The sequence below is a fragment of the Nematostella vectensis genome, chromosome 14 (assembly GCF_932526225.1).
Source record: "Nematostella vectensis chromosome 14, jaNemVect1.1, whole genome shotgun sequence".
Classification (NCBI taxonomy): domain Eukaryota; kingdom Metazoa; phylum Cnidaria; class Anthozoa; order Actiniaria; family Edwardsiidae; genus Nematostella; species Nematostella vectensis.
In genome coordinates, this window is record NC_064047.1 from 14,336,689 (window position 1) to 14,359,201 (window position 22,513).

General features: G+C 41.3%; 1 protein-coding gene and 1 long non-coding RNA gene across 3 annotated transcripts in view; both read right to left on the bottom strand.

Annotated features, from left to right (window-relative positions):
- The window catches only part of LOC5503974 (cilia- and flagella-associated protein 47-like), a 60,993-nt gene that overhangs the window by 33,725 nt on the left and 4,755 nt on the right, over positions 1-22,513 (bottom strand). For both annotated transcript variants that reach the window (XM_048721415.1, XM_048721416.1), the window contains 18 exons: positions 20,221-20,350; positions 19,994-20,149; positions 19,455-19,607; positions 18,430-18,533; positions 17,538-17,620; positions 16,921-17,017; positions 16,706-16,809; positions 15,539-15,651; positions 12,658-12,902; positions 12,294-12,424; positions 9,120-9,242; positions 8,531-8,614; positions 7,801-7,926; positions 7,541-7,609; positions 4,172-4,253; positions 3,881-3,972; positions 2,630-2,914; positions 449-659 (listed from right to left, as the gene is read on the bottom strand). In XM_048721415.1, the coding sequence (XP_048577372.1) occupies positions 449-659; positions 2,630-2,914; positions 3,881-3,972; positions 4,172-4,253; positions 7,541-7,609; positions 7,801-7,926; positions 8,531-8,614; positions 9,120-9,242; positions 12,294-12,424; positions 12,658-12,902; positions 15,539-15,651; positions 16,706-16,809; positions 16,921-17,017; positions 17,538-17,620; positions 18,430-18,533; positions 19,455-19,607; positions 19,994-20,149; positions 20,221-20,350 (2,388 nt within the window). The remainder of the gene's footprint in view (positions 1-448; positions 660-2,629; positions 2,915-3,880; positions 3,973-4,171; positions 4,254-7,540; positions 7,610-7,800; positions 7,927-8,530; positions 8,615-9,119; positions 9,243-12,293; positions 12,425-12,657; positions 12,903-15,538; positions 15,652-16,705; positions 16,810-16,920; positions 17,018-17,537; positions 17,621-18,429; positions 18,534-19,454; positions 19,608-19,993; positions 20,150-20,220; positions 20,351-22,513) is intronic.
- Positions 11,537-12,287, bottom strand: LOC125559770. Its single transcript, XR_007306437.1, has 2 exons — positions 11,766-12,287; positions 11,537-11,721 (listed from the first exon to the last, which is right to left on the bottom strand). It is a non-coding gene; the product is annotated as an uncharacterized LOC125559770 (long non-coding RNA).

The window sequence follows — 22,513 nt, forward strand, 5'->3', positions numbered from 1 at the left end:
GTATATGATGGTGTAATGATAGGTGACAAATAAAAACAGTGGCTTAAAACATAACGTCTGGCACGAGCAGAGAACGTGAACACAGTATTTTACACACATGGAAAAGTATGTGAAGACAGTATGATATTCACGTGATGAGCACGTGAACATAGTATGCTACTAAGGAGTGAAAATCACGTGAAGACATTATGATACTCACGTGGGGCGAGGAGCACGTGAACATAGTATGATACTCACATAATGGGCACGTGTGACAGCGTGTGATGACAGTATGATACACAAATGGGGCGAACAGCACGTGAACATAGTATGATTTTCACGTGATGAGCATGTGAAGACATGTTACAAAACTGTATATTCGGTTAAATATGCTACCCTCGATAAACAAAGATTACAAAGATAGTATGATTCTCACGTGATGAACACGTGAACACAGCATGGTACTCACGTGGAGTGAAGAGCACACCGAGCTGGAAGGTCTCCCCGGACTCTAGAGAAATAGACGGTATGGTGCTCTTCTTGCGGGCGGAAGAGGGTGTGAAGGGTGACCCCGTCCTGTGTAGGAACTTGAAGGTGCCGTCCTCCAGGTGGGGCCCTGCCGCCTGGGTGTGGAGGGTCCACGAGAGAGGGGAGTCGCTGTTATTGACGAACATGCACCCCTAGGTAGAGGGAGGGTAAATAGTGAATACAAACAATATTTGGGAACACAATTGTTGCTAAATATTCCGTCTTGTCGAAAGGAGAAATTTAAAGTAATTAATTAATATAAAAAAACAACAGGCAAAAATACATTGATTCAGTTGAATTGAGATACTGATGACGAAATCGATGGAAGAATCATTTTGGATAAAAAAACACACGGTCTTTGTAAACCTGATCCATGAACAACCACCATGAAAATGACAAGTACAGGACAAAAGAACAACAATGGGTTTTCTTGATGCGAGCAACACAGCAGAACAAACAAAACATGAGGTAAAAAGCAATTGGAAAACCAACGTTGACGTCGACAGTAGACAACGCATATGAAGATAATTTGGAAAGATCATCACAAGTCTCTCAATGCTAGAGTTTTATGTTCCGCATGGAACCGTGCAGAGGTTTATCGCTGGCGTTTTCTCGCAGGGACAGAGACAAGACGCTCATTAGCACGTGAAAAAAAACACAACAATATCCACCACTTGATGCACAGCTACTATAATACTATAATACTATAATACTATAATACTATAATACTATAATACTATAATACTATAATACTATAATACTATAATACTATAATACTATAATACTATAATACTATAATACTATAATACTATAATACTATAATACTATAATACTATAATACTATAATACTATAATACTATAAATCCAGGGACTTTGCGTAAGAAGGCGGCGGCGGCAAGAACGAAAAACAAAAACCGAAAGCTTTTATATGCTTGACATACTATGGATAAAATTAACTCTTGTTTATAGTCCCAAAATGCTAAGCATAGGAAATCATTTCTAAATTTTGAGATGATCCCTCACGATCGCACATGATCGCAGTGTGAATTTCCAATAAACGTACACGACCGCCTGCGACCATATGGGAACCAGCCTCTACAGCACACACGTTCCGCTCTCGCTAGACCGTGAAATGTCGTGTTTCCAAACGTCGTGGTCGAAAAAGAAACGGCTGAAATGTATCAGGCAGGGTCCATTTTGTAGTGCCTTTCACGCGTGGCTCTTGGAGTTTTCTTGTGTTTTCGGCCGTAAAAGCGCTAAATATAAAGCATTGTTTTGTCGTGTCCTCCTCGCCGTGGCTGTCGTCTAGCCCATGCTTCCTACTGTCGCGGGAAACACGTGATCAGTGGATTCTGACAGGATGCCTTGTTTGTTCGGCCGTTGTCAAATATTTTTAAACACGTGATCAGTGGATTCTGACAGGATGCCTTGTTTGTTCGGCCGTTGTCAAATATTTTTAAACACGTGATCAGTGGATTCTGACAGGATGCCTTGTTTGTTCGGCCGATGTCAAATATTTTTAAACACGTTATCAGTGGATTCTGACAGGATGCCTTGTTTGTTCGGCCGTTGTCAAATATTTTTAAACAATATGCGCGCGCAAGTCTTACGTAACAAACAAACCAAACAAGAGCGCGCGATGGTAACCAAGGGAGCCGGCAAAACAACTTACGCTTAAATGGTGGGCGATTTAGACCCCGTCCGTACTTCTAAAATGTGTTTACTTGCTGTTAATGATGACTCGGTTTTTATGCTTTTTTAGGATGGTAATAGCTATTTTCAGTATTAGAGGAAAGGAAAATAAATAATTCACACTTCTTTAGAACTTCGAAGCTCTCATTTTTTAACCTCATTTTTGTTGGTCTCATTATTGGTAAAATAGAAGAGTATTTCTAAATCTAATATTTATTTACGAAATAACGTCGTAAAAAAGGATAATTCGCACGAAGAACTAAATTCCGTCACACTGCAAAAGGCTATCATAATCTGTATTATTATCTATGCTCGAGAGTAACGCTTGGGTTACCTGTGTGGATAGGTCGACGCCATTTTGATGAATCTCCTACCTGACGCTTGGGTTACCTGTGTGGATAAATGGACGCCATTTTGATGAATCTCCTACCTGAGCTCTTCCTGCTCCAGACTCAATACCCAGATCAAAGTACCCGGATGGCAGCGAGAACTCCAACCGAGTATGGGACACCTGCAGAGGTGGGCGCAGAGCCGTGGCTAGCACCCTACGGCTGGGCGTGGCTATACCCATGATGGACGGGGCAGGGGTGTCCAGTTCCGGGATGGTCCAGTTGCTCCGTGAGGGGGTGGGGGTGGGGGGAAAGGTCGAGGGGGGAGGGGAAGGTGCCATGATGTTGTTGATGGAGACAGGGATGATAAAATCGTATGCTGCCACCTGTGGAACGTTGGGATAAAGAACCTCGATCAGTTAATCAGTTACTCCTATGTTGATATTTGTATCTGATGGAATAAAGAACCTCGATCAGTTACTCCTATGTTGTTATTTGTATCTGATGGAATAAAGAACCTCGATCAGTTACTCCTATGTTGTTATTTGTATCTGATGGAATAAAGAACCTCGATCAGTTACTCCTATGTTGATATTTGTATCATGATGTGATAAAGAACCTCGATCAGTTACTCCTATGTCGTTATTTGTATCTGATGGGATAAAGAACCTCGATCAGTTACTCCTATGTCGTTATTTGTATCTGATGGAATAAAAAACCTAGATCAGTTACTCCTATGTTGATATTTGTATCATGATGTGATAAAGAACCTCCATCAGTTACTCCTATGTTGTTATTTGTATCTGATGGAATAAAGAACCTCGATCAGTTACTCCTATGTTGTTATTTGTATCTGATGGAATAAAGAACCTCGATCAGTTACTCCTATGTTGATATTTGTATCATGATGTGATAAAGAACTTCCATCAGTTACTCCTATGTTGTTATTTGTATCTGGAATCCATGTGTCGTGACTACTAACTTTTATTTATCGGGATCTGGTAGCCCCATTCTTGATATGTTTTAGACATTTAGATTTGTTCTTGTTTCTTTTATTGCCGCAGAAAATCTTTCGCGGCTAGTTTTGCAACATCTTTTCAGGAGCGGGACAACTTCTAGAGTATCGGATGTGATTAGGTACCTTTTTTATTGATCAATCAGCGCGCTCCGAAATGTGGAGTTCCCCAGAGCCCTTCGTTTGGCGACGCATGCGCAGAAATAAGAAGGGCTCTGGGGACGAGATAGATTTATCTGCCGTTTATACGTTACCCACGGACCACTTCGAGTTACGACACATGGATTCTCGAGTGCAAATGTATATGAAACATGTGTATCATGTGACAAGCTGTTACCTCCGAAGGTGAGAACTCCAACGCACAACTTATCGACTGCTGGCCCTCCAGGGCGAGACAATAGATGCCGTCTCCACGATATATCGGCTCCTCTGAAGAAAAGCATAGAGAACGGTATCACATTCACACGGACCTAAAGTCTGAACCTACGCCCGTGACGCTCAGGTTTTCGCTTATTTTTATTGTATTCTTAATCGTGAGTAGTCTAATCTAAATCGTGAGTAACTAAGAGTGTAAATGAAAATAAAAACACAGTCTGGCTCGGACCGTAAACCCTGGCTCGGACCTTACCGTCCTCATCAGCATCGAGGAACTTGAGGGTGAAGTCCATGTAGCGTGACATGTCAAGGACAAGTTCCGCCCTGGTGCGCGTCTGCAACAAGAGAATAACAACGTGTAGATATAAACTTGAGAATAGCAACGAGAGAATAGCAACGAGAGAATAACAACGAGAGAATAACAACGTGAGAATAAAAACGTGAGGATACCAACAAGAGAATAACAACGTGTGAATATAAACGTGAGGATAAAAACGTGAGGATACCAACGTGAGGATACCAACGAGAGGATGACAACGTGAGAATAAAAACGTGAGAATAGCAACGAGAGAAGAAAAACGTGAGGATACCAACAAGAGAATAACAACGTGAGGATACCAACGTGAGGATAAAAACGTGAGGATACCAACGTGAGGATACCAACGAGAGGATGACAACGTGAGAATATAAACGTGAGAATAGCAACGAGAGAATAAAAACGTGAGAATAAAAACGTGAGGATACCAACAAGAGAATAACAACGTGAGGATACCAACGTGAGGATAAAAACGTGAGGGTACCAACGTGAGGATACCAACGAGAGGATGACAACGTGAGAATAAAAACGTGAGAATAGCAACGAGAGAATAAAAACGTGAGAATAGCAACGAGAGAATAAAAACGCGAGAATAGCAACGAGAGAATAAAAACGTGAGAATAGCAACGAGAGAATAAAAACGTGAGAATAGCAACGAGAGAATAAAAACGTGAGAATAGCAACGAGAGAATAAAAACGTGAGAATAAAAACGTGAGAATAGCAACGAGAGAATAACAACGTGTAAATATAAACGTGAGAATAGCAACGAGAGAATAACAACGTGAGAATAAAAACGTGAGGATACCAACAAGAGAATAACAACGTGTGAATATAAACGTGAGGATAAAAACGTGAGGATACCAACGTGAGGATACCAACGAGAGGATGACAACGTGAGAATAAAAACGTGAGAATAGCAACGAGAGAAGAAAAACGTGAGGATACCAACAAGAGAATAACAACGTGAGGATACCAACGTGAGGATAAAAACGTGAGGATACCAACGTGAGGATACCAACGAGAGGATGACAACGTGAGAATATAAACGTGAGAATAGCAACGAGAGAATAAAAACGTGAGAATAAAAACGTGAGGATACCAACAAGAGAATAACAACGTGAGGATACCAACGTGAGGATAAAAACGTGAGGGTACCAACGTGAGGATACCAACGAGAGGATGACAACGTGAGAATAAAAACGTGAGAATAGCAACGAGAGAATAAAAACGTGAGAATAGCAACGAGAGAATAAAAACGCGAGAATAGCAACGAGAGAATAAAAACGTGAGAATAGCAACGAGAGAATAAAAACGTGAGAATAGCAACGAGAGAATAAAAACGTGAGAATAGCAACGAGAGAATAAAAACGTGAGAATAAAAACGTGAGAATAGCAACGAGAGAATAACAACGTGTAAATATAAACGTGAGAATAGCAACGAGAGAATAACAACGTGAGAATAAAAACGTGAGGATACCAACAAGAGAATAACAACGTGTAAATATAAACGTGAGAATAGCAACGAGAGAATAACAACGTGAGAATAAAAACGTGAGGATACCAACAAGAGAATAACAACGTGAGGATACCAACGTGAGGATAAAAACGTGAGGATACCAACGTGAGGATACCAACGAGAGGATGACAACGTGAGAATAAAAACGTGAGGATACCAACGTGAAGATAACAACGTGAGGATACCAACGAGAGGATGACAACGTGAAAATAAAAACGTGAGGATACCAACGTGAAGATAAAAACGTGAGGATACCAAAGTGAGGATAACAACGAGAAAATAACAACGAGAAAATAACGTCAGAATAACGTGATAATAAAAACGTGAGGATACCAACGTGAGGATAACAACGTGAGGATAACAACGTGAGGATACCAACGTGAGGATAACAACGTGAGGATGACAACGTGAGGGTAACAACGTGAGGATAACAACGTGAGGATGACAACGTGAGGATAACAACGTGAGGATGACAACGTGAGGGTAACAACGTGAGGATAACAACGTGAGGATAACAACGTGAGGATAACAACGTGAGGATACCAACGTGAGGATAACAACGTGAGGATACCAACGTGAGGATAACAACGTGAGGATACCAACGTGAGGATAACAACGTGAGGATACCAACGTGAGGATAACAACGTGAGGATAACAACGTGAGGATGACAACGTGAGGATGACAACGTGAGGGTAACAACGTGAGGATGAGAATGTGAGGATAACAACGTGAGGATGAGAATGTGAGGATGACAACGTGAGAATAACAACGTGAGAATGACGTGAGAATAACAGCGTGAGAACAATACGTTTTTAGATACTCTACAAGGAACGAAGGTCTCCTTTCCCCACGGAGAGAACGGCAGAAAGCTTGACACAAATTCTTTTAAGAATAAATAAAAGACTTTCTAAAGCGAGACATGGCTCCCCAAATAACGGGTGAACTTGTGTCTTTGCTTTACTAATAACACGAGAAAGCGAGGCAGGACTTCTAGAAAACGACAGAAAGCGTGACAAGACTTCCTGAAAACGGTAGAAAGCGTGACAAGACTTCCTGAAAACGGTAGAAAGCGTGACGCGACTTCCTGAAAACGGGAGAGAGCGTGACACGGCTTCTTGAAAACAGTAGAAAGCGTGGCAAGACTTCCTGAAAACGAGAAAGCGTGGCAAGACTCCCTGAAAACGGGAGAAGCCGTGACATGATTTTTTTCTGAAAACGGGAGGAGGCGTGACAAGACTCCTGAAAACGGGAGAAAGTGTGGCACGACTTTCTTTAAACGGAAGAAAGCATGGCAAGACTTCCTGAAAACGGGAGAAAGCGTGACAAGACTTCCTGTAAACGGTAGAAAGCGTGATACGACTTTCTGAAAACGGGAGAAAGCGTGACAAGACTTCCTATAAACGGGAGAGAGCGTGACAAGACTTCCTGAAAACGGTAGAAAGCGTGACACGACTTTCTGAAAACGGGAGAAATCGTGACACGACCTCCTGAAAACTGAAAACGGTTAGAAGCGTGACACGACTTTCTAAAAACGGTAGAAAGCGTGACACGACTTTCTGAAAACGGGCGAAAGCATGACACGACCTCCTAAAAACGGGAGAAAGCGTGACACGACCTCCTGAAAACGGTTGGAAGCGTGACAAGACTTTCTTAAAACGGTAAAAAGCGTGACAAGACATTCTGAAAACGGTAGAAAGCGTGACAAGACTTTCTAAATAATGGAAGAACTCTTAAGAACTCGTGGGACCACGAATAATGGGAGAACGCATGACAAGGCTAAGCTCTTACCATGTTCCTCATTGTGAACGGGGCCGTCGCCAAAGCTCCACAATACACGCCGCCAAGACGAAAGGTTTCCTGATTAAACAAAGCAGATAACAATCTTGGCACTGTGGGTACAACAGACCAATAACTAGCTACAAAGAGCCTTCTAGCAGAGCTAAGCTGGCTGTTACTACCACGGAACATGTCTACTCACCGCATCAATGTCAACACACGGTGGCTCTATTTGGGGGCTCTACCTGGTTGTTACTACCATGGTTACTCACCACATCAATGTCAACACACGGTGGCTCTACAGTCCCTCCCACACGAAGGGATATCATCTTGCCTCCACGCACGTTGACTTGGATATGAGTGTCAAACTTGTGTATGGTGTCGGGGCTGAAGTGAACCTATAACATAAAAAGTGCTCTTAGTAACCTCCATGGCTCGTGTGATACAATATGTCATTTGTAGCGCGCGTAGCGGTGCAAAGAAGGGGGGACTTCTCTCTCCAGCTTGTCAATAGCCAAAGCAATAACTCCACGTCGGGGCTATCTTCTGAAACTACAGCAAATGTATATTAAGAGGATATCCTCGGCTTGATGCATTTGTCTTGTGAGCATGGGAGCGTATATAGAACCTAGGCTATACTAATCTTTGGCCGTTACTGGACTGAGATACGCTCGGGATCTGACTATCACTCAAATACTCAGCAGGTTGGAGCAGTGTTAAAACTGTCAGACGCGGAGGTCACGAGAGTGATACCTCTTCCTACTCACTCAAGCTTGATAACTTTGTGTAAGGTATCATGTCTCTAAATATTTTACATAACATTTGAGACCCTACGTGATGGACGAATAGAAGTATAAAACAGTATTGGTTTTGAGGGAGAGATCTTTTAGGATACATTGAAAACACGAAAGAACATTAAAATACGTAACTGGAATTTACACACATCCCTGCAAGCTATTGGTAAACTGAGAAAGCTATTGGTAGAGAGAAATACTGGCTTACCACAAGTTCAGTCGATCCGCCAACAGGAACAACGCCCTCCTTTGGGACAATGACCATACCACGAATAGGATGGGTGTCTACTACCTGTAGGCGCAGAGGAGAACAAACAGCGTTGAATAGCATGCTTTAATGTCAGAGTGGCGCATTCTGTGGCACGGGCCGCGCTCCCCAAGCACGAGTACTGGTCTCAACCCCGGGTCAGGTTAACTTGGGAGTTAATCAGGTATAAAACCTTGGCTCTTTACATCGGTGACTGTGAATCCCTTAACATTAACCTGTATTGGATGCCTTAAAAAACCACTGGGGTCGCTGTCACTGTGCTAAATCGCACTCGTTTACATGATTGTAAACTTGGTGGAGTAGTCTGTATCTATATGCTGAATGCAAAAATTAAGTGGCACATGAATCGCTTGGAGACCGACTTTGCTAAAAGTGCCAAGTATTAAATAGACACCATTCATTCGTTCATTATTCATTGAATTGACTTGGATGCTGAGAAAAATGTAATCCATGCAAAGAACATTTTCAAAATTACAGCGTATGGCCGTATTTTTTATGTCGGAGTTCCTTTATTCCGTGCGTAACGTACCTCGAAATAGGCGTGGTTCTGCCCCGTGTTCTTAATAGACACGCTCTTGGTGGTGGTGAGGTTGAGCGCAACCGGGCCGAACAGGAGACGCCTCTCCACAAACGCGCAGTGAGCAGAGCCAACCTGACACAATTACAAAGTACAGACAAGCTTATTTTTTTACAACGCAAATGATCTGACAAATCACATGCATATCATTCCATTCCAAGTGCCCCCAGCTGCACTACGGTATAAGTTATGGGAAAATACGAGTCCGTAAGCTAAGAAGCCAGAGGCACTAAATGGTAAAAAAGAAAACCTTGATAGAAGGGAGAGGGTAGGGAGAAACGACAATACGACGATAGGCCCTATTATAACCGATGTTTCTCTATACTATACGTCTCTTTTACCACATAAATTAAATGTAATAATAATACTAGTCATCTCGCTTAACCAACTGACCACGAGTTAGTCCGTTGTTGTATTTTTATACCGATGTTTCGCATGGGTGCACATGGAATAGTCTATCTTCATGCGTTATTATCACTGTACTTTTGCAAAGCATCGTCTCTCTTCCTGTGTTATTACTACGGTACCTTTGCAAAGCATTGTCTCCCTTCCTGTGTTATTACCAGTGTACCTTTGCAAAGTATTGTCTATCTTCCTGTGTTATTACTACGGTACCTTTGCAAAGCATTGTCTCTCTTCCTGTGTTATTACTACGGTACCTTTGCAAAGTATTGTCTCTCTTCCTGTGTTATTACTACTGTACCTTTGCAAAGCATTGTCTCTCTTCCTGTGTTATTACCACTGTACCTTTGCAAAGCATTGTCTCTCTTCCTGTGTTATTACTACGGTACCATTGCAAAGTATTGTCTCTCTTTCCTGTGTTATTACCACTGTACCTTTGCAAAGTATTGTCTCTCTTCCTGTGTTATTACTACTGTACCTTTGCAAAGTATTGTCTCTCTTTCCTGTGTTATTACTACGGTACCTTTGCAAAGTATTGTCTCTCTTCCTGTGTTATTACTACTGTACCTTTGCAAAGTATTGTCTCTCTTCCTGTGTTATTACTACTGTACCTTTGCAAAGTATTGTCTCTCTTCCTGTGTTATTACTACTGTACCTTTGCAAAGTATTGTCTCTCTTGCTGTGTTATTACTACTGTACCTTTGCAAAGTATTGTCTCTCTTCCTGTGTTATTACTACTGTACCTTTGCAAAGTATTGTCTCTCTTCCTGTGTTATTACTACTGTACCTTTGCAAAGTATTGTCTCTCTTCCTATGTTATTACTACTGTACCTTTGCAAAGCATTGTCTCTCTTCCTGTGTTATTACTGCTGTACCTTTGCAAAGTATTGTCTCTCTTCCTGTGTTATTACTACTGTACCTTTGCAAAGTATTGTCTCTCTTGCTGTGTTATTACTACTGTACCTTTGCAAAGTATTGTCTCTCTTCCTGTGTTATTACTACTGTACCTTTGCAAAGTATTGTCTCTCTTCCTGTGTTATTACTACTGTACCTTTGCAAAGTATTGTCTCTCTTGCTGTGTTATTACTACTGTACCTTTGCAAAGTATTGTCTCTCTTGCTGTGTTATTACTACTGTACCTTTGCAAAGTATTGTCTCTCTTCCTGTGTTATTACTACTGTACCTTTGCAAAGTATTGTCTCTCTTGCTGTGTTATTACTACTGTACCTTTGCAAAGTATTGTCTCTCTTCCTGTGTTATTACTACTGTACCTTTGCAAAGTATTGTCTCTCTTCCTGTGTTATTACTACTGTACCTTTGCAAAGTATTGTCTCTCTTGCTGTGTTATTACTACTGTACCTTTGCAAAGTATTGTCTCTCTTGCTGTGTTATTACTACTGTACCTTTGCAAAGTATTGTCTCTCTTGCTGTGTTATTACTACTGTACCTTTGCAAAGTATTGTCTCTCTTCCTGTGTTATTACTACTGTACCTTTGCAAAGTATTGTCTCTCTTCCTATGTTATTACTGCTGTACCTTTGCAAAGTATTGTCTCTTTTCCTGTGTTATTACTACTGTACCTTTGCAAAGCATTGTCTCTCTTTCCTGTGTTATTACTACGGTACCTTTGCAAAGCATTGTCTCTCTTCCTGTGTTATTACTACTGTACCTTTGCAAAGCATTGTCTCTCTTCCTGTGTTATTACTATTGTACCTTTGCAAAGCATTGTCTCTCTTCCTGTGTTATTACTGCTGTACCTTTGCAAAGCATTGTCTCTCTTCCTGTGTTATTACTATTGTACCTTTGCAAAGTATTGTCTCTCTTGCTGTGTTATTACTGCTGTACCTTTGCAAAGCATTGTCTCTCTTCCTGTGTTATTACTACTGTACCTTTGCAAAGTATTGTCTCTCTTCCTGTGTTATTACTACGGTACCTTTGCAAAGTATTGTCTCTCTTCGTGTGTTATTACTATTGTACCTTTGCAAAGCATTGTCTCTCTTCCTGTGTTATTACTACTGTACCTTTGCAAAGCATTGTCTCTCTTCCTGTGTTATTACTATTGTACCTTTGCAAAGCATTGTCTCTCTTCCTGTGTTATTACTGCTGTACCTTTGCAAAGCATTGTCTCTCTTCCTGTGTTATTACTATTGTACCTTTGCAAAGTATTGTCTCTCTTGCTGTGTTATTACTGCTGTACCTTTGCAAAGCATTGTCTCTCTTCCTGTGTTATTACTACTGTACCTTTGCAAAGTATTGTCTCTCTTCCTGTGTTATTACTACGGTACCTTTGCAAAGTATTGTCTCTCTTCCTGTGTTATTACTATTGTACCTTTGCAAAGCATTGTCTCTCTTCCTGTGTTATTACTACTGTACCTTTGCAAAGCATTGTCTCTCTTCCTGTGTTATTACTGCTGTACCTTAGCAAAGCATTGTCTCTCTTCCTGTGTTATTACTACTGTACCTTTGCAAAGCATTGTCTCTCTTGCTGTGTTATTACTGCTGTACCTTTGCAAAGCATTGTCTCTCTTGCTGTGTTATTACTACTGTACCTTTGCAAAGTATTGTCTCTCTTCCTGTGTTATTACTACTGTACCTTTGCAAAGCATTGTCTCTCTTGCTGTGTTATTACTACTGTACCTTTGCAAAGCATTGTCTCTCTTCCTGTGTTATTACTACTGTACCTTTGCAAAGCATTGTCTCTCTTCCTGTGTTATTACTACTGTACCTTTGCGAGGCATTGCAACCTCTTCTGTGTACCATTGTTGACATGTAGTTGGAAGATGGTCTCGTCAGGAGCCGAGTAGGTTGGCATGTAAGTCACTTGACACACGAGGTTTGTGAAGGCATCCACGGTCCCTAAATAAGCCAAGGAAATACAGTAAGTACCACCAAAATACACCTGCTACCTTAACTCAACGAGTTTGACTAAAGTAGACATGCGCAAGTTAACAAATAGATCTCATTTTTGCGTGCGTCTGTCCTCTAATAGATGAAACGAGACGCAGTCTTAAGAATGATAAGATTCTTTTATATTCAACAGAGGAAAAAAAAGCATTCTCACGGACTTTAACAGAAAGGAGAATGCCTACCTTGGGAAGGCCTGATCGAGAAAGCCGTCCCATTACCGTCGGGAACTGGTGCCCAGGAAAACTCAGCTGGGTAGTTCCTCTTGTTGATAAGGGATATGGACCCCTGCAGACCCGACTCGCTAAGCATGCAGGGACATGGCTTGACCGTGAGGGACTCCGCCGAGAGTTCTAAGTCTACAGTGACGACTTGGGCCAGTACGACTATATGCTGGTGGTGGCGACCATTGATCGTGTAGTTCACGCTCCTGTTACGGAAAATTATACAAAAGTAAGATGGTCAATTTAGCAATACTATTATTTTTCCTGTCCTTAAAAAAAGGCTAATCACGCCGCCATTTTATGCTTCCCGCTCAATGCCAAGTCACACAATAACGAAAACACAAAAACGCATCAGACCGCAATCGCAGATCGTTATTTTCAAGTTTTCAAGTAAATAAACCGTTTATTTTTAATTATAAACAATAAGTTCATTCCACATTATTCAAAGAGTGTCTGTCAGCCGCCATTTTGTCATCCTAGCATAGTGTCAAGTACGAGAAAGGATCCATCGTGTTATCCTAGCAAAGTGCAAAGTGTGAGAAAGGATCCATCGTGTTATCCTAGCAAAGTGCAAAGTGTGAGAAAGGATCCACCGTGTCAACCTAGCATGGTGTCAAGTACGAGAAAGGATCCATCGTGTCATCCTAGCATAGTGTCAAGTACGAGAAAGGATCCATCGTGTTATCCTAGCAAAGTGCCAAGTGCGAGAAAGGATCCATCGTGTCATCCTAGCAAAGTTTGAGAAAGGATCCATCGTTTCATCCTAGCAATGTGCCAAGTGTGAGAAAGGATCCATCGTGTCTTCCTAGCAAAGTGTGAGAAAGGACCCATCGTGTCTTCCTAGCAAAGTGCGAGAAAGGATCCATCGTGTCATCCTAGCAAAGTGTGAGAAAGGATCCATCGTGTCTTCCTAGCATAGTGCCAAGTGCGAGAAAGGATCCATCGTGTCATCCTAGTAAAGTCTGAGAAAAGATCCATCGTTTCATCCTAGCAAAGTGTGAGAAAGGATCCATCGTGTCATCCTAGCAATGTGCGAGAAAGGATCCATCGTGTCATCCTAGCAATGTGCGAGAAAGGATCCATCGTGTCATCCTAGCAATGTGTGAGAAAGGATCCATCGTGTCATCCTAGCAAAGTGCAAAGTGCGAGAAAGGATCCATCGTGTCATCCTAGCAAAGTGTGAGAAAGGATCCATCGTGTCATCCTAGCAATGTGCGAGAAAGGATCCATCGTGTCATCCTAGCAAAGTGTGAGAAAGGATCCATCGTGTCATCCTAGCAAAGTGCAAAGTGCGAGAAAGGATCCATCGTGTCATCCTAGCAAAGTGTGAGAAAGGATCCATCGTGTCATCCTAGCAAAGTGCGAGAAAGGATCCATCGTGTCATCCTAGCAAAGTGTGAGAAAGGATCCATCGTGTCATCCTAGCAAAGTGTCAAGTACGAGAAAGGATCCATCGTGTTATCCTAGCAAAGTGCAAAGTGTGAGAAAGGATCCATCGTGTCAACCTAGCATGGGGTCAAGTACGAGAAAGGATCCATCGTGTCACCCTAGCATAGTGTCAAGTACGAGACAGGATCCATCGTGTTATCCTAGCAAAGTGCAAAGTGCGAGAAAGGATCCATCGTGTCATCCTAGCAAAGTGTGAGAAAGGATCCATCGTGTCATCCTAGCAAAGTGTCAAGTACGAGAAAGGATCCATCGTGTTAACCTAGCAAAGTGCAAAGTGTGAGAAAGGATCCATCGTGTCAACCTAGCATGGTGTCAAGTACGAGAAAGGATCCATCGTGTCATCCTAGCATAGTGTCAAGTACGAGAAAGGATCAATCGTGTTATCCTAGCAAAGTTTAAGAAAGGATCCATCGTTTCATCCTAGCAATGTGCCAAGTGTGAAAAAGGATCCATCGTGTCTTCCTAGCAAAGTGTGAGAAAGGACCCATCGTGTCTTCCTAGCAAAGTGCGAGAAAGGATCCATCGTGTCATCCTAGCAAAGTGTGAGAGGGATCCATCGTGTCTTCCTAGCATAGTGCCAAGTGCGAGAAAGGATCCATCGTGTCATCCTAGCAAAGTCTGAGAAAAGATCCATCGTTTCATCCTAGCAAAGTGTGAGAAAGGATCCATCGTGTCATCCTAGCAATGTGCGAGACAGGATCCATCGTGTCATCCTAGCAATGTGCGAAAAAGGATCCATCGTGTCATCCTAGCAAAGTGTGAGAAAGGATCCATCGTGTCATCCTAGCAAAGTGCCAAGTGCGAGAAATGATCCATCGTGTCATCCTAGCATGGTGCCAAGTGCGAGAAAAGATCCATCGTGTCATCCTAGCAAAGTGTGAGAAAGGATCCATTGTGTCATCCTAGCAAAGTGCTAGCAAAGTGCGAGGAAGGATCCATCGTCCCATCCTAGCAAAGTGCGAGGAAGGATTCATCGTCCCATCCTAGCAAAGTGCGAGAAAGGATCCATCGTGTCTTCCTAGCAAAGTGCGAGGAAGGATCCATCGTTTCATCCTAGTAAAGTGCGAGAAAGGATCCATCGTGTCATCCTAGCAAAGTGCGAGAAAGGATCCATCGTGTCATCCTAGCAAAGTGCGAGAAAGGATCCATCGTGTCATCCTAGCATAGTGCGAGAAAGGATCCATCGTGTCATCCTAGCATGGTGCAAACTGGTGCTGATATGGATGAGCCGTTGTGATATTTCCCATTATTTTGGTAGATAAAGCATAAGATTTTGTTTTCGCGTTATTTTGAGATTTCTTCTCATAATTTGTCTTCCAATACTGGTTGAAAACAATAACAAAGGTGTGGCTGGCAAGGGTAAGATAAGAATTATTATTGACATATACCCTACCTTTCAAAGTTTCCCTTAGAGTTGGATTCGAACATCAAGGCGAGCTTTGCCAGGGAGTGGGGAGGAACAACTTGTGAAAGAGGCGATGTCTGTCGCAACTCCCTACAATCAATCTGCAAGAGATGGTGTAATGATGAATATAATCATAATGATTATCATCATGGTACTAACTAAAGAAGAAAGAATAATGGTCGCACTGATAACGATGGATGGACATTGTCATAATGAGATAATAATTAAAATGATGATGGTGATGAAGAAACTTATTACGGTAGTAGATTACTATGGATCAAGATGGTGGACATGATGATTAAGATGATAGACATGATTAAGATGGACATATGATCAAGATGATGGACATGACGATCAAGATGATGGACATGACGATCAAGATGATGGACATGATGATCAATATGATGGACATGATGATCAAGATGATGGACATGATGATAAAGATGATAGACATGATGATCAAGATGGACATATAATGATCAAGATTGACATATAATGATCAAGATTGACATACAATGATCAAGATGATGGACATAATGATCAAGATGATGGACATGATGAGCAAGATGATGGACATGACGATCAAGATGATGGACATGATGATCAAGATGATGGACATGATGATCAAAAGATGATGGACATGATGATCAAGATAATGGACATAATGATCAAGATGATGGTCATAATGATCGAGATGATGGACATGATGATCAAGATGATGGACATGATGATCAAGATGATAGACATGATGATCAAGATTGACATATAATGATCAAGATGATGGACATAATGATCAAGATAATGGACATGATGATCAAGATTGACATATAATGATCAAGATGATGGATATGATGATCAAGATTGATATATAATGATCAAGATGATAGACATGATGATCACGATTGACATATAATGATCAAGATAATAGACATGATGATCAAGATAATGTGCATATAGCTGTCAAGGTTATTGACATGACACCTTGCTTACCCTTGCATTGATATGCATATAGCTGTCAAGGTTGTTGACATGACACCTTGCTTACCCTTGCATTGATATGGACATAGCTGTCAAGGTTATTGACATGACACATTGCTTACCCTTGCATTGATATGGATATAGCTGTCAAGGTTATTGACATGACACCTTGCTTACCCTTGCATTGATATGGATATAGCTGTCAAGGTTGTTGACGATCATGAGATCTTTGCCGCTGATGCTCCTCAGACATACTTGACCAAAGTCAACAACAGACGGACCTGAAAATTAAAGCCAAGCTCAGTCAACAATTATATATAAGTAAATGACGTCCGACGTCTTTCGAAAATATTTCAATGGTAATGTGGCTCTTGAGCACACTTCTGTCTTACCTATATCAAGTTGTTTCAGTTGGTGTGGGGTTAACGTCCTTGAGCAGTCCGCTTTCTCTGTGTCTGTCATGGGCACCGCATTTAGACCCTCGCTGATCTAATGAAAGGGAATAGAGAAAAGCGTCATTTTTTTACCTGGACAAGAACAAGGAATGTTATGGCTCAGGAAGGGCGTCGTTTTCCACGCCAGACGACCTGGCGTCGAATCTGGTAGATTTGCATTTGGCAATTTAACGCAGAATGCATATTTTGATTGCACTACAATTTGTACAAGCTAGTAACATGTATTTCACAAGATACCTGTATCCGCTTGAATCACAGTGATATTAATTCCATCCTTTAACCAAAACGTATCAATTCTATTTCTGAAGTATCCCTTAACACGGGGAAAATGCATCTCTGAAAATGACGAGTTTGTCACTGAAGCCACATTGGCAGACTTGGAAAGTGTTTTTGTCGCATGTGATTATATCATCCGCATAAAGGAAGTCAGCTATTGAAAGATAAATCGTGTGCAGCTAGCTACCTGACAACCGCCTAGGTTGAATTATCAGCATTTACCGGTGAAGTGAGGGATAATGGGAGGAATATTTTCACATGAAGTATGTTGCTTTTACCGGTTGAGTGAGGGATAAAGTATTCTTCAAAGAGAGTGTCTTTGAGCTAAGAAGTTTCACTTCATCTTTCACTGGTGGCGGATCTGGGGAAGGGATTCATATAATTACATATCAACAGATTTCCGCTTAGCTGAAGGGATTCGTAGTCGTATGATTAGTGTGAGGACACAAAACAAACATACATATCACGATGCCCAACAATAGAATCTAGTAACAGTCATACAATTGATGCTCGCTATAGCGCTACAAAGCCAAGTAGAGAAGTTATAACAAATGCACAACGTTTTAAGGGGCCATGTCATGACGTGGGCCACGGTTTTGTTGCCATAACAGGAAACAGAAGTATGGCAGAAAAGCCGTACACTAATCGTTGTGGTTCTTTAAATCATCAGCTTGATTTTGAAAAAATTGTGGAGAAGTGGCGCAAGTCGTTGTGGCGGATGTAAAAGTCAGCAAATGGAGAAGGTTGTGAAGTCTCCCACGCGGTGATTTCTACACACGCGTAAGCTCTTAAGTCTCCGCCCCCACGCGGTGATTTCCACACACGCATAAGCCCTTACGTCTCTGCTTTCTTCCCTTTCTTCATTCCTATCGCTAGTGAAAAGTCCGCTTATATTCACTGTTGAGCGACCGGCGAGACTTCGAACCCATTTCTCGTCTGGGAAAAGCGCATACTCAATTAAAACAGCGTGACCAATTATTCCTTGCTGTGTGCAGTCAAATGGTTTATGACGCGACAGTGAAAACATGAAAGCCATCGATTGGTTTAGCCGGTTTATTGACCAAGCGCTATTCCCAAACGAGACAAGGATTTGGATTCAGCGATGTCGAACAACAGCGAACTTGGTTGTAATGTTTTCTATGAGTGTGCCGGTTTTGTATGTTGCCTCACCTTGTTCAGGAGACCGCACATCCCTCAAGGAAAGTTTGGGCGGCCTCAACCCTTTGCCGGTTTTGATGCCAAGATCCTGATCGTTATTCAGCTCTTTAAACTCCCTGGAAACAAAAACAAAAATAAATAAAAATAGTCAAGAACTAAAGCTGATACTAAACAGTTCACAATACCCTAGAACTCCAAAAATTGATGGTGGCATGCTTTTGCAAGAATAACGAGGGAACGCCTCACGGGGGGGGGGGAGTCTCCAGAAAAGTAGACAGGGGGGTGATTGTCACATCTTTTAGGGTATAAACTTTCGGCCAATTGCCATGCCTTAGGGGTGTTGAAGGATTTTTCCGATTCTGTTATCTCTTAGGGTATAAAATTCGACTAACTACTATTCCTAAGGAGATGTTAAACATTTTTTTCCGATTCTGTTATCTCTTAGGGTATAAAATTCGACTAACTACTATTCCTAAGGAGGTATTAAACGTTTTTTTCCGATTCTGTTATCTCTTAGGGTATAAAATTCGACTAACTACTATTCCTAAGGAGATGTTAAACGTTTTTTTTTTCCGATTCTGTTATCTCTTAGGGTATAAAATTCGACTAACTACTATTCCTAAGGAGATGTTAAACATTTTTTTCCGATTCTGTTATCTCTTAGGGTATAAAATTCGACTAACTACTATTCCTAAGGAGATGTTTAACGTTTTCTCCCGATTCTATCATTAAGGGTTAAAAATTCCTCCGGGAGAATTGAATTCTATATTTACGAGTCATTAAGATGTGCCATTCACACTGCCAAGACTGGACAATGCCACATCATTTTTCGGAAGAAAATCTAAAAAAAATCCACATGACATTTAGGCTGGAGTACAGTAAATCCGTAAAAAAATGGGATGGAGAAGATTCATTTCGCCAGTCTCAAAATTTATAGCATGAGAAGAAGGATAAAATGGTGCATCCATACCAGAAGGGGTGCCTACAATTCTAGAAGGTCCCGGATGAGGTGGACGCACGTGACCCCGTCATTTTACCTTTTCTTCTCGTAAGCTATCCGCATCTTGCGCATGTCGTCGATGTAGTCCAGGTAGAACTGCTTGTGTTGCTCTTTCTCTCTCTCTTCACTCTCGGTGTAGGCATAGTCAGGGTCTACGTACGTGTACCGCGCAGTCTTCGTGAACAGCGTCCTGTCATTCATACCGTATCAACCAATCAGATGTGTTGTGTTATGACACATGTTAAGCAGATAAACCAATCACAGATAGCATGGAGTTATCACGCCTTTCAACATGAAAACAAGTTGGCCAATCAGCCATGTCGTTATAAACAAATTTACCAATCAGCTATTTTGTCATAAGGTGATAATGTTACCCTCATGTGAGAATTTGAAATATTTTCTGTCTCATCGCGCTTAGCAGGTCTGATGCTCGTAGCTCTATCATGTAGTCCCTACCTGACTGTCTCATCACGCTTAGCGGGTCAGATGCTCGTAGCTCTATCATGTAGTCCCTACCTGACTGTCTCATCGCGTTTAGCGGGTCTGATGCTCGTAGCTCTATCATGTAGTCCCTACCTGACTGTCTCATCGCGCTTAGCGGGTCTGATGCTCGTAGCTCTATCATTAGGGTGTGCCACGAGCATTGGGTCAGACTTAGGGCGTTTTATCTCCTTGACTGACTGAATGCCGACGCCTTGCAGCTGAATGGAGGTCTTGTGGATAGGAACCATCCTACGAAATGTCAGAAGGATTAGTTTATTTATAGCTAAGCGGTACGTGTTCTTGTGTAATCATAAGCTTACCGTGTGGCTGTTGGATCTCCGCCAAGTGAGAAGTTATCTGCAATGCTTCCAAGGACGTCTAACTGAAGAATAGGTTTGAACCTACCCATCTGGTTTGGCTGGAATACTAGCAATACATCGGCTGACTTGCCTATCAAACAAGAAAACAACAACACTTTTATGATGATGTTGGTGGTAATGTTGTTGGTTATGTCACAGCAAGTCAGCTGGCTAACAACAACACTTTTATGATGATATTGGTGGTAATGTTGTTGGTTATGTCACAGCAAGTCAGCTGGCTAACAACAACACTTTTATGATGATATTGGTGGTAATGTTGTTGGTTATGTCACAGCAAGTCAGCTGGCTAACAACAACACTTTTACGATGATATTGGTGGTAATGTTGTTGGTTATGTCACAGCAAGTCAGCTGGCTAACAACAACACTTTTATGATGATATTGGTGGTAATGTTGTTGGTTATGTCACAGCAAGTCAGCTGGCTAACAACAACACTTTTATGATGATGTTGGTGGTAATGTTGTTGGTTATGTCACAGCAAGTCAGCTGGCTAACAACAACACTTTTATGATGATATTGGTGGTAATGTTGTTGGTTATTTCACAGCAAGTCAGCTGGCTAACAACAACACTTTTATGATGATATTGGTGGTAATGTTGTTGGTTATGTCACAGCAAGTCAGCTGGCTAACAACAACACTTTTACGATGATATTGGTGGTAATGTTGTTGGTTATGTCACAGCAAGTCAGCTGGCTAACAACAACACTTTTATGATGATATTGGTGGTAATGTTGTTGGTTATGTCACAGCAAGTCAGCTGGCTAACAACAACACTTTTATGATGATGTTGGTGGTAATGTTGTTGGTTATGTCACAGCAAGTCAGCTGGCTAACAACAACACTTTTATGATGATATTGGTGGTAATGTTGTTGGTTATGTCACAGCAAGTCAGCTGGCTAACAACAACACTTTTATGATGATATTGGTGGTAATGTTGTTGGTGATGTCACAGCAAGTCAGCTGGCTAACAACAACACTTTTATGACGATATTGGTGGTAATGTTGTTGGTTATGTCACAGCAAGTCAGCTGGCTAACAACAACACTTTTATGATGATATTGGTGGTAATGTTGTTCGTTATGTCACAGCAAGTCAGCTGGCTAACAACAACACTTTTATGATGATATTGGTGGTAATGTTGTTGGTTATGTCACAGCAAGTCAGCTGGCTAACAAAAACACTTTTATGATGATATTGGTGGTAATGTTGTTGGTTACGTCACAGCAAGTCAGCTGGCTAACAACAACACTTTTATGATGATATTGGTGGTAATGTTGTTGGTTATGTCACAGCAAGTCAGCTGGCTAACAACAACACTTTTACGATGATATTGGTGGTAATGTTGTTGGTTATGTCACAGCAAGTCAGCTGGCTAACAATAACACTTTTATGATGATATTGGTGGTAATGTTGTTGGTTATGTCACAGCAAGTCAGCTGGCTAACAACAACACTTTTTATAATGATGTTGGTGGTAATGTTGTTGGTTATGTCACAGCAAGTCAGCTGGCTAACAACAACACTTTTATGATGATATTGGTGGTAATGTTGTTGGTTATGTCACAGCAAGTCAGCTGGCTATTTCTAAAAAATGCCCAAGGATTCTAAACCAAGCACTGTATTGGGCTAGAATAGCTGGATCGTCGTCCAACGCCCTAACCACTATGACACGCTGCTATCCTGAAGGTTTTGGATAATGATGATGATACAGCTGTGATTATGTTTTTCTTAAATAGGAAGGTGTTGATGGTGAGGTTGAGGATGTTGATGCTGAAGTGATAATGCTGATAATGGCATTTATGATGAGGTATGGGTTTTGATTGGGCTGATGGTCAAGGTGTTGGTATAATAATGACGATGGTGTTACTGGTAAAATAATGACGATGGTATTGGTATAATAATTATGGTGGTGTTGGCATAATAATGATGATGGTGTTGGTATAACAATGATGGTGGTGTTGGTATAATAATGACGATGGTGTTGGTATAATAATGATGATGGTGTTGGAATAATAATGACGATGGTGTTGGTATAATGATGATGGTGTTGGTTTAATGATGATGATGGTGTTGGTATAATAATGATGATGGTGTTGGTATAATAATGATGATGGTGTTACTGGTAAAATAATGATGATGGTTTTGGTATAATAATGATGATGGTGTTGGTATAATAATGATGATGGTGTTGGTATAATAATGATGATGGTGTTGGTATAATAATGATGATGG